At 41.5% G+C, this 13,197-nt stretch overlaps 1 protein-coding gene across 3 annotated transcripts in view; it reads right to left on the reverse strand.

Moving 5' to 3' along the window:
- The window catches only part of LOC126248163 (lachesin-like), a 1,464,009-nt gene that overhangs the window by 1,431,248 nt on the left and 19,564 nt on the right, over positions 1–13,197 (reverse strand). For all 3 annotated transcript variants that reach the window (XM_049948938.1, XM_049948928.1, XM_049948919.1), the window contains exon 2: positions 9,366–9,407. In XM_049948938.1, the coding sequence (XP_049804895.1) occupies positions 9,366–9,407 (42 nt within the window). The remainder of the gene's footprint in view (positions 1–9,365; positions 9,408–13,197) is intronic.

The following is a 13,197-nucleotide window of genomic DNA, read 5'->3' on the forward strand; positions in this document are numbered from 1 at the left end:
TACAAAGAATTTCACCGAAAATGCAGCGACTTATTTTCGCCTGGCTTGTTAACCATTTGTAACTTTCAGAGAAACATCTTGAGTGGCGAATTTTGAGTAATACCTACACATTTAACTGGTTACCATGCTAAAATTTGTTTCTTTTGGCAAAAAGCAGCTGAGTTTACACAGTCACAACTCACTAACATATCGTGCAGAGGCAGTTGCAAAAGAATTATCAAAAGAGTGGTTTATTACGCTTTTTGAGGAACTGAGGAAAATTAAGGTCAGCAGCTTATGAAAAAGCACATTCTCGGCACAAAGCAAAAGTGTAATTTTCTTCACTTTTCTTGTTCCAGAACCCATAGCTTTTCTCATTTCGCCAGCTACCTGTGGCCCTTAAAAATTGCATTCTTTCATTGAAAACGTCTGTAATAACAAAATCTCAAAATACTTTCCCCTTTGCGTGTTATTGTTTGCCAAAATCTCATTTTGGTATCTTAAACCATTTATGAAATATGAGGAATGTCGTGGATATTTCACTGTGATATTATCGTTGGCGCTACGCGTTCGCAGAGTCTGCTACGTCCGATCAATTTTCTCGAGATTGGTGACAGGTAGAGACCTCCAGCCAAGTCTGAAAACAAATTCAGTATGTTAGCTAAATTTCATACACTGCCACGTATGATGTAATATGCACCAAAAGTAAAGTCATAGCGACCTCTATTTTTCATTACGACGCTTTTCGAATATTGCCTAGTGTCTTACTTCCATGTAATAACGAAATGATGGGCACGCCATCATGAATCTGACACATAAAGCTGTAAGTAAAGCAAAAATGATTTTTTTACCGAATAGTTTCGGTAAAATCGTTTGAGAAAGATTGCAGGTCATGCTCCTCGATTCTGTTATCGCCGACCGGGGGGAAGGTTTCAGGAACTTTCGGTCTCCCCCACTGAACAAACGAATGAACTTGCCCAGCGATCTGGACGAAAATTGTTCACTGTGCATCGGCTTGTGCGAGATATACCAACAGTGTCTCCTCGAGGACCGTTCCGCGAACGTTGCTGCGTACGCAGTAAGTGCCCTGGAAGGCACAATGCTTCAGCACAATTATACATCTCAGTTGGTGAAAGAAGCTACAGTAATCAGTCATAGCTTGCGTTTATTGTAGTAGATCCAGATTTCGGTCATGGAGTGACCATCTTCAGAGCATCCAAAGCAGCAGTTAACACATTTCAGCCGTTATTCAGAATTGTCCCTCTTGGACTATACATGTCAATAATTCAAACTCAGTGCAGTTCGAATCTTGACGTGTATAATCCAAGAGAGACTTCGCAAAATAACAATGAAATGTGTTAACTTTATATACTGCACTGAAGATGGTCCGTCAGTGATAGAAATCTAGATCTACTGTAATAAACACAAGTTTCGATTGACTGATTAATCTTTTTTTCACAGACTGCAGTACGGTTCCAGATGGAGTAAGATTTAAAGAAGTGTGCATCTATGCTGAGGGACCTGACTCTACCAATAAAAGCAGTTTCTTTAACCTCGGCATGGTGGCATATACCAGTATTACAATGCAACGTGTTACACAGTTTGCAGTAAATGGGAGTATTTGGAAGAGCACCGTGACTTAACTCCACTCGAGAATCTATGTGAACACTTTGATCGTTCTGTTCGCATCATGAACCCTCAACGGAGAAATGTATCAGAGCTGGCCATGCCACTGGAGTTTGCTCGCTTGGCTCCACATCCCTGTCGGTACATTCCAGAACCTTACCTGCTCTCTTCCTACATATCTCGCAGTGGTCCGTGCTGCAAAAGGGGGTTGTTCAGGCATTTGTGTGACTCATCAGTTTATGAATGTGATGTTTTCTCAGTTTTTCCATAAAGCCACGACCACAGTATTATCGATATTATCATTCCCAAAAGACTCTCTGACTGAGAAATAGTATTTGTGGACATCCAGAAAAGCCGGCCGCTGTGGCCGAGCGTTCTTAGGAGCTTCAGTCCGGAACCGCGCTGCTGCTACAGTCGCAGGTTCGAATCCTGCCACGGGCATGGATGTGTGTGATGTCCTTAGGTTAGTTAGGTTTAAGTAGTTCTACGTCTAGAGGACTGATGTGCTAAGAGCTATTTGAACCATTTGAACCATCCAGAAGAGAAAGATGCTTCGAAACAATTTCCGTAGCTGATTTTCTCCCATAAACACCATTGTAACATTCCTCTCCCAACAACATTGTTGAGGCTTTCGTGGGCAGCTGACATACTTGAGCCACGCTCGTATCGATAGTTATGCTCTGTGTGTTTCGTTGCTTAGCCGTGGTTTCTCTGGCGTCTCATAGGACGGTACCTCTGAGGCGCCTCTATTGACATTTAAGCGCGCGTACGTCTCACGCTGAGATCTGTCTCCTGGGACGCCTTGGTGGATCGCAACTTGCTTTTGATGACTATGGACTTCCGCTCACAGAATTTTCTTGTTACTTGTTTACTTCGGGTAGCGTTCCTACGTCCATTGGAGAGTCAGCGCTTCTCTCAGTCTGTGCAGAGCCGAGCATACTCTAGAGTTCGAACTGACCTGTTGCCTGCTGCCTCGGGTCGTGAACATGGCCCCATACACCGTCCTTTATTGTCCTCGCCCTACACAGAAACAACATTGAGCATCATGAAGTTAAATGGCGGCCGCGGTCCGTTGAAACCCTTGTGCTTTATCACTGAACATCTTTTCATGTTTGTGCATTGTGCTGATTTGACTTGGACTGCTAGCCCTTGTTTGGTGCTTTATCATCGCGGTAATATGGATTTGCCCGAGTCAAGCACTTACTCGAGTGTAAGAGGGCTTACATTCTATCATGTTATGTATGCAAAATGTTTGTTTACCAGTGCTATTTTTGACTGTGTTTACTAGCACTAAGTGTTTTAAATTTTTCCACTGCCTGTTAACGTTGATCACTACCTGCACTACTTCCCGGGTTTAAGTTTTTCTTAACGATTTTCACTGACTGTTGAGGTACAGAAGATCGCAGACTATTGTAATTTATATCGATAAGTAAAGTCTCCTCTGTTTACCACTAGTATTTGTGGGTCAAACGGTAGCCCAATTCATATGTTTCAGTCATTTCACTTGCCTGGAATTTTGTTGCTCCTGTAAGTGAGAGGTAACGCCTGATGATTTGTCAGTAATTTTAAAGGTCCTATATTCTTTTATCTTTCTCACAAACCCTTGTAACAAACATATCCATAGTAAACTCATATTGGCATGGAGACTGTTCAGATACGTTAGAAAGTCATCCAGCTGTTCTTCGTCACGGCTCCACACGATGGTGACGTTGACGTGCTTCTACCATACCTTAAGTTAGCAAGGTGCCAGGCCTATCGCCTGCTGTCACTATTGAAGTTATTAACTGGCAAGAACGAAATAGGACAACTGGCTCATGAAATGTGAGTATTCGTTAAGACTTGCAAGACACGTTTTGTGGGATTCAAAGCTTCAAATATTGGAAGGTGGACGGCACCTTGCTTATATTTGTTGTACTCATGACACCAATTAATCCAATGAACTGTGTTTAACACTACTCGCTCCTACTATACAGAACGAAAAATATGTAACATTTATTATTCACTTAAACAGATCTCAAGAATCTACTAACTAGACTTTATTCACCACACAATTAGATAAACTTATTTTTTAGCTTTTTTTAAATAGCGTTTTCCCTATGCAATTGCTGTTCATTTACTGAACAGATGATTTCCATACAAAGTCAGTGATGCCTGATATGTCAGTCAGAAAGCTACAGACCCTCTGTTTCTAGGACAGCCTCTGCATCTTAACTCACAGACATTCTGAGAAAGCTGTATGGGAGAAAGGAAGATGTGGGTGAAAATATTTATTTATTTATTTATTTATGCATTTATTTTACCTGGCAAGATTAGGGCCTTCAGGCCCTCTCTTACACCTAACCAGGCATACTCAGATTCAACAAATTTCAGTTTCTACAGAACATTAAGGACATATTACATGTTATACAGTATTAATGTTAAGAAAAAAAATTGAGATTATAAACGTAGTACAATGATAATTATAACAATCAAAAATTAATTATAACAATCAAGAATAATAATAATAGTAATACTAATAATAATAATGACTATGTATATGAAGGTAAACATATTTTTCTTTTATGAATGTCAGTCCTATTGCTAGTTGGGAATTTTCTCGTTATATTCTTGCAGCTTGTGAGTTATTCTCATCAAGCAGAGACATAAGACGATAGAATGGGGTGAAAGAGATATAGAAGAGGTAGATAGGTTAGAGGAAGAGAAATAGAATGGTAAAATTCGAAGCTATGATGGAGAGGAGAAAGAAAGAGATGAGAGGGGCCCAACAATGGTGGCTATACCGTCCCTAATATGTAAGTCTTGAGTTGACTCTTGAAAGTTGAGTGGTTCCGGATAAGACGCAGATCACAGGGGAGCGCGTTCCATAGTCGTATGGCTGAGATGGAGAATGACATGGAGAAAGATTTTGTGTTATGTAAAGGTACAGCCAAGATGCTAGACGTATCCGATCTGGTATTGCGGTTGTGGAATGATGATAGGTGTTTAATGTGAGAAGATAAGTATTGGGGGCACCAGTGGCTAAGAAATCAATGAAGTAAGCACATCGTGTGGAGATCGCGTGCCTTATGTGGGCGTATCCAACCTAGCTGGGAGTATGAAGGACTGATATGATCATACAACCGTATATTGCATACGTATCTAACGCAAGCGTTCATCACTAGCTCGAGGCGTCTCGAATTTTCACTATTTGTGCCGTGTTGAACTACATCACAGTAGTAAAGATTAGGCAAGACTAGTGTTTGGACTAATTTTTGTTTAACATGGGTTGGAAATATTTTTCTAAATTTCTGAATTGCATGTAGGGAGGAGAGCGATTTCCGGCAAGCTGTAACTGTTTGTTCTTCCCAGTTTAGGTGTTCATCCAAGATTATTCCAAGGTCTTTTACTGTTTTTTGGTATGGTAGTTGGGTACCATTGAGGTGTATTTGAGGGACTGTTTCGTGAAAGTACCGATTGATTAACTTTGGATGAGATATAAGTATGACCTGGGATTTCTTGGGGTTTAGTTTCAGACCTAGGTTCTGTGCCCATCGAGAAACAAAGCAAAGATCTGCGTTCATACTCGCTACTGCGTCAGCAATGTTCTTGGGGCTTGCACTTATGTACAGTTGGATGTCTTCGGCATATAGATGGTAGTTGCAGGAGTGAATCACTGAAGAAATATCATTAATGTACAGTGAGAAGAGTAATGGACCAAGGACGGAGCCTTGGGGAACTCCAGAGCGCACGTTTTTCCATGATGAGTTTTCCGACCCACAAATGACTTGTTGACTTCTGTTTTTGAGGTAGCTGTCGAACCAGTGTATTGCGCTGTTTGAGAAATTCAGCTGCTTCATTTTAATTAGTAATATATCAAAGTCAACTGTATCAAAAGCCTTGCTAAAGTCAAGCAGTGTTAGGATGGTAGCTTCACGTCTGTCCATAGCATGTTTAATGTCATCAGTTACTTTGATTAATGCAGTTGCTGTACTATGGTGCTTTCGAAAGCCTGACTGATATTTGTCATGGATGTTATGAGTTTTGAGGTAATCCGTCAGCTGTTCATGGACGATGTATTCTAGGGCTTTAGATATTGCAGGTAGTATGCTGATCGGCCTGTAGTCACCTGGCGACTTAGGGTTGTCAGTCTTGGGTATAGGTTGAATTAAACTTTGCTTCCACTCAGTAGGATATGTACTACTGACAACAGACAGGTTGAAGATGTCTGTGATAACTGGAGTAATAGTGTCTACGACGTTCTTGATCATGCCAATGCTCACTCCATCATTTCCTACTGCCTCGGAAGAGATTCTCGTAATTGCCTTGTGTACTGTGCCGGTAGTGACATGTTTTAGGAAAAACTTGTCTCTCGAGAGATTGATATCTTGGGGCTGGTAATTTGTCGCTGTGTGGCAGTTTACAGCTGTTGAGAAGAAATCGTTTAATTCTTCTGCAGACGCTTGATAAACAGCGTCAGATCTTCGCTTCCCTATACCGAAACTGCGCAGCTTTTTCCACAGTGCAGCAGGTTTTGATATGCCGCATACGACAGAGCGGGCATGTCTGATTTTGGCATTCCTCACGCTCTGCTTGGTTCTATTTCGGAGTTTCCTATAAGCTTCGTACGCCTCGGGAGTTGGGTTACGCTTGAAGGCCCTATGTGCAGCATCACGTTTATTCATTAACTGGCGTAATGCAGTGGTGAGCCACGGAGCGGGAGCTCTCTTTACCTTGACAGTGCGTTGAGGAGCATGTTTATCATACGGTGCAATGATTTTGCGACATAATTCCCGAATTTTTCCGTCTAAAGTCGGTTCATTGCTTATATCATACCAAGGGATGTCTGAGCAATCCTTTTGAAGAGCGTCATGGTTAACATTTTTTAGGTTTCTGTAGGTTACCAGGTGAGATTTTTCTTTGGTAGTATGCACTGAGTAATTTAAGAATATCACGTCATGAGCAGAGAGTCCTGGAGCGGATGTCTGATTGGCGCGAATTATTTTATCTGGTCGCTTTGTTGCCATTATATCTATGAGTGTATGGCTGTGTGGCGTGTGATGAGTTGGGTCCAGCGGTGTTAAACTCATATCATTGGAGTGGAACAGTCTCCTTAGTTTTTCTGCAGAGGGAGATTTTAACTGTAAGTCGATGTTTGTGTCGCCCATAATGATTGTGTGTTCATACAGTGTCACGAGCGAGGACAGGGCAGACTGAAAGGAGGACATAGCACCGACGTTTGGAGGTTTATAGATTACTCCAATTAGCAGTTTCTGATTTGATGTATTTATTTCGAAAAACAAGAACTCTGCTTCTCCTTCGCACTTTGTATCCGATGTGCATAGTATAGTAGGTCTCAGATCAGAGCGAACATAGGCACCCACACCACCCCCGCGTCGTGTTTCACGATCTGCCCTTAGGAGAGTGTAACCAGTGATTCGGATAGCGTCGGAAGAGATGTTTGGTTTCAACCAAGTTTCAGAGACGAGGATAATATGGAACAGCGATTGGCAGAACAGGTCACAGAACTCGTCGAAGTGAGCCGTTAGCGACTGAGCGTTCGCGTGGGCCACAAAGAGCCCGCCGCCGGAACCGGTCCGTCCCATTGTGGCCGCCTGTAGGACCGACCGCGCTCCGTTTACCTGCTGGCCGGAAGAGGGACAAAAGCTGGATTTCGCGGGGGAAGACATATTTACAGGTGTGTCCAAGGTCGTGACTGACTCAAGCGTCTGTGGGCTAAAGGTGAAAGACAAGCTGGAGGTATCGGGAGCGAAAAGAAAGATGGAAAGTGGCAGTGCTGCTTACGAAAAAGATAATAGTAGTAGTAGTGGTAGTGACGAGGATGAAAATAACAGATATAGAAAGGCGGTTTTAAGGAGATTCCTGTTAATGGTGAATGTTAATTCCCGTTTGACTGACAATATGAATATACATGAGCACTTATGATACACAAATAAAGAAGCAATATCTATGTGAAACAATTGACTGATTTTAAATAGAGTACTTATGGTACTTATAGAATTAACGAAGCAATATTTACGTAAAAAAATGAAAAGAAAGAATACTAATTAACTTATATTAGACAGAGTACAATATGAGACTCTGTGTCTCGCGAGATTTCGCTCAGTCTTTCAGTTCGGACATGTTCGTCACCGTTTTCCTCCCTCCTTCCATCTTGACTACGATCCTGCCATCCTGGGTCCATACATTTTGAAGGCCGAACTGTGTGATCGCAGTGTTCAAAATTTTTAGTCTTTCGCGCGTCAGATCTTCCCTCAGGGTAACCCCACTCTTGGCGAGTTTTCTTTTCTGAGCAAACACTTCAGCTCTTTTCCGATATGACACAAATTTAATTATGATGGGCCTGGGTTTCATGGCACCTGGTATCGTGCGCCCAACACGGTGGCTTCTGTCAATATCGGTCACGTCGATTCGCACGCCAAGTTTTTCACGCACGAGGCTAATGACCAGGTCGTCGGTGTTTTCGCGATCGTTTTCAGCTACCCCGAACAAGCGCAAGCTGTTCCTTCGCTGATACTGCTCGATTTCATCGGTGGCCGCTGACAGTTTAGCTTCTAGGTCGGCGGCTTTTTTCTCTTGTGCGGCCAGGGACTTTTTAAGAGACTGGATTTCGGTGCTGTTGCGCCCGACAGACTCTTGCAGTTTGTCCATGACCGCGGCCGTCACAGAATCCGTGATGGATTGCACGATTACGTCTAGCGTGTCTTTGCTGTGCAGCGCCGCACTCACCTGGGACCGGACGAGCTCCCCGATGTCGGGAAGCGAGGCCTCACCTGCCGCCGGAGACCGGGCGCCCGCGCCGCCTGCGCCCCTGTAGCCTCGCCTGCTGCCGCTTACTCGTGCTCTTCCCATTTTTCACTCACTTATCACTTATCACTTGTGGTAATCAACGGAGAACAACACACCACGGCAAGTAACTCTTGTTTAGTCGGATGCACGCGTTGTGGACTGCCGCACTTCTCTGTAACACCTTCAATGAGCGGAAAAACTCGCGAGCCAAAGAAACGCGCGTCACTCAGTGGCCGCCATCTTAGCTTAGTATAAACACGAGAGTGATGTGTTTCAACATAAGGGCTGGCGTCTTGTTGATGTCTGCTTCCGTACTGTCAACACATTTATGGGGCATTATTTTGTTTACGGGAGTGGTGCTCTCCTAATTTAGTTCTCTTTAAACGCAATTCTTCCAATAAAATTTACTGTAATGGACGGGAACTTCCAAAACTTGTATAAACGTATCATGTGTGTCAATATTGTAGTCGGTTTTTCTCATACGATGTTTCAGCAATAAATAGTAAGCAAAAAATACCCGTATATACCGTGTAAACATAGGAGAAAATTTAATAGCAATAAATCCGATTGCTGTTGTCTATTCCAGACTAAAGATGAAGGAAAGAAATGCAAAGTCATAAGGAAAATATCACTTCAGCGGTATAAATAGCTTTTCTGATTCAACAATTAATTATACTTAAGAATCGAAACGTAACAGAGAATAAGAGGTTTAGAGAAAAGGAAATCCATTGTCCATTTTTTTCACGTGTCTGCTTCACGTCTTATTTCAGGAATACTCCCATTGTACTATGGATTATCATACTAACGCTTGAATGGTTTCAGTTTATAAATGCCAATAATGTTTATTACCCGATTGAAAATGATACGTACCAGATTTTCAGCAGGACACATCCATGTGAGTAACTTCTTTCCTTACGTTTTAAAAACATGCTTCAGGTTCCAACCGGATTTGCTATCAATAGAGATATATTCACCTTTACTGTCGTCTCCATGTTGGGCCCCACATGACACCAAACCTGTCAGAATATGAATAGATCCGTAAAAATTTTGTAGGTTACTTTCCCTTATGTATAACATTTTGACAGCTTAGTCACCTAAAGGGCACTTAATGCACTGAGAACAGTGTTGTAAAATAACTGGAATATACTACTATGGTCACGTGAAAGGGAACTGTGTTTCTATGAAAGGAAGAAAGTGAGATCCTTGTTAACTCTTATATCAAGATATGTGAACAATAAGAACAGTAGATCAAAAAGAATATGGAAGGGGATTATATTACGAACACAACTACAGTAGCAAATGCAATATTTTGAGGAATATAAAGGAAAATATGTTCTAGAAGGAACAAGCGGAATGTACGAGTAATCAAAGAATACAGGAGCAGGTAAAATTATTCCGTACGCTAATAACGATGAAAGTTTTCAAAGAAGCAGCAGCTTTGAAATAAAAGGTCCCTTCAAGCAGCAAAAACAATACGAACAAGGCAGGTGCAGAACTCTAGGAAGTGTTATGCGAGGATCTTGACGGTATCATGATATTAACAGTTGTTACAGGGTGATTGAGAAGGAAAGGCACATACTTTGAGGGTTGATAGTGAATCTGAACAAAAAACTTCATGTGCATATATGTCCTATCCTTAACAGTTTCCGAGGATACTGATGAAAACTATGGTGAACTGGACAAATGAAGGTGATAGTAAATGGAACATTGTAATCTAATATTTGTTTAATTTTATACATTTCTTCATAAAAGATGTTCAGAAAGCCCACCGTCAATTACATTTAATTTTATAGCTATTATAGACAGCTGCTGAGTTGCTGATCTGGGTTAATTCGTACAGTCCTTTACTTCAGCAAACGCATGTAAAATACGAGCGAGAAGTTCCTCCTTTGTATCCTCTCGGCGCTTATATACTTCGCTCTTAAGTCAATCCCACGAACACTAATCTATTGGAGTAAGTAATCTAATGTAATATAAGGTAATTAACGTAATTTAACGTAATTAATGTAATCTAAGTAAACTAATGGAGTAAATGAAGTGTGAATTCAAATCATCAGTAAAGATAACGCTACGTAGTCTAATGACGATTTAGTTGTATTCACATGTGAGTGCTGTTGAAGAAGAACATGCGATTGACGCCCGTGATTTTCAAACAGCTATATGTAGTATACGGTTCATAAAAGGACATAAGTTCATTTGAAGTTAAGCCACCAATACTGTCACCCCTCAAAATATGTACCTTTCCTTCCGACTCAACCTGTTTAGATTATAATGAACCTAAGCGACCACTGTAAATCAAAAGTGCATACATTACGTAATGAGAGATAAATTACGAAGAATGTGGGTTAACATCACTCTAAACTGTCATAGAAATGTGATAACTAAAAATTGCGGATGCTAGAAAAACATGAACGAATATGGTGTAAATCAGAGTGTTTCTTGTAAACACATCAGGTGTACAAGAACTGTGATCATAATCAGAAATTAAAAATTATCCGGCCTTGAATCTATAATTACCATTCAGCTTTCGCTTGTAATACCTTTAAAAGTATGGATATAAGCGGTTCGAGATGCTACAGAGAGAATCTGGTAGTAGATATGGTGACAAAAGTGATATGGAAATTCATTCATGCTGGGCCCCCAAAACTCAGACTGCCACTTTGTGCAACACTACATACTACAGCTCGCCCTTCTACTAACACGCTTTGCCGCAAGCACGTTGCCTCACCGCCTAGGTCTTTACCGAAACAGTGAGGCGTGGAAATCAGACAAATCGGGGCGTTTCCTACCGCCGCAGTGTTTGTAAGAGATGTGTGATACTGAAATATCCACGATTACCCTGACCGTTAGGTGAAGGATTTCAGCATACTGGCTGAAGTTAAGTGACCCAGACAAACTTCAGAACATTACAAAACAATCATAATAATCTATAGCTTGAAAATTGATGAGTGCATAAATGGCATTGGGAGTTGGTGAAAGAGCAAGAGTGTTGTATACTATTTCGTAATGTTAGGCAGCGGCTGAAAATGGACTATATCAAATCCAGTAATGAAAGGCATACATGCTAACGGGACACGGTTTCGTTCCCCACACAGAATGCCCAAAATAACATTGTCGCGGAAAATTTGATCACATCTGACAAGAAATATAGCTCAGTAAGAGACAGTCCATTGCAGTGTACCGGCTACTAATTTGTAATACTACTCCAAGGCAACAAAAGTCATGGGACAGTGGTATTTACATATACAGATGGCGGTAGTATCGCGTACACAGGGTCTAAAAGGACAGTGCACTAGCGGAGCTGTCACTTGTACTCAGGTGTTTCGTGTGAAAAGGTTTCCAAAGTGATTATTGCCTCACAACGGCTACTTACAAGGGGAGGCCGCCAATTGTGAAATTCAGATTCGATTCATACTGCGCATAATAAAAGCTCACGGCCAGAGGTGTAATGTGGCAAAGCACCAAGATGCACTTCTCAACCGTTGTCGAGAAAATCGACAGTTAAAAGAAACCGTTGCGGTGAAATACTCTCTACGATTAAAAGTTTACTACAGCGTCGTGGCGCAGCGGTAAGCGCTCGAGTTTGTAATCCGAAGGTCGCTGGATCGAATCTCGCACATTGCAAACATTCTTTTTTTTTAGTATTTGTTTGTTGTAATTCAAATATATATATATATATATATATATATATATATATATCGGCAATCAGTTGCAACAATTATGCATACAATAAGTTGTTGAAAGTCGTTTGTCGTGGAAGAACTGGCAACTTCGAACATCATTATGTTTTCCGCAAACAAAGTTGTATTTCACAAATGTTATTAATTGTCTTCATAATGTTAACCACGTATAGTTAACGGAAGACGTAGAAACGATATTCCGAAACGAATACGTATAGCGTAAGTCAAACGTTCGAATTAGAATAGAGACCCCACGAACACAAATTCGCTGTGGCAGGTATGAAATATAAACTCCGTTACTCGCTCGTTACACTTGAAGGACAGATGTTGAATGGGCCGAAACGAGCCGCCGCATAACAGCGTAGTTGCCTGCTAACTTTGAAAGAAGGTAGATGCAGTCCCTAGCGCAACTTATAACATCGTCGAAAATCAGTGCGGACGAGAGAGCTTTGGTACACCCTGTTAAAAAAACGGAAAAATGGAGGCGGTACAATTGGAGAGCGATCCGCCTTCACCAACATGCATAAGCAATTCATTAATAGTTATATATATATATATATATATATATATATATATATATATATATATATATATATATATATATGGCGCGAGATTCGATCCGGCGACTTTCGGATTACGAACCCGAGCGCTTACCGCTACGCCACGACGCTGTAGTAAACCTTTAAGCGTAGAGAGTATTTCACCGCAACGGTTTCTTTTAACTGTCGATTTTCTCGACAACGGCTGAGAAGTGCATCTTGGTGCTTTGCCACATTACACCTCTGGCCATGAGCTTTTATTATGCGCAGTATGAATCGAATCTGAATTTCACAATTGGCGGCCTCCCCTTGTTAGGGACCATCTGCAGCCAACCATGGACTTCACGTTATGGATGAAAGTGCACCATGTCACCGGTCACAAGCGTTCACGACTGGTTCGAAGAAAGTGGTGGACAGATCGAGCGAATGTTCTGCCACCCATGTTGCCCGACATGAACCCAATCGAAAATTCATGGGACGTAATCGAGAGATCCGTTTGTACACCAAATCTATTATAACCGCGTCATGGAAAAATTGTTACAGTAACCCTTTCCCAAGTTGGTCGACTGCTGAGAGAAGCTTATGGA

Source organism: Schistocerca nitens, chromosome 1 (assembly GCF_023898315.1).
Source record: "Schistocerca nitens isolate TAMUIC-IGC-003100 chromosome 1, iqSchNite1.1, whole genome shotgun sequence".
Lineage (NCBI taxonomy): Eukaryota > Metazoa > Arthropoda > Insecta > Orthoptera > Acrididae > Schistocerca > Schistocerca nitens.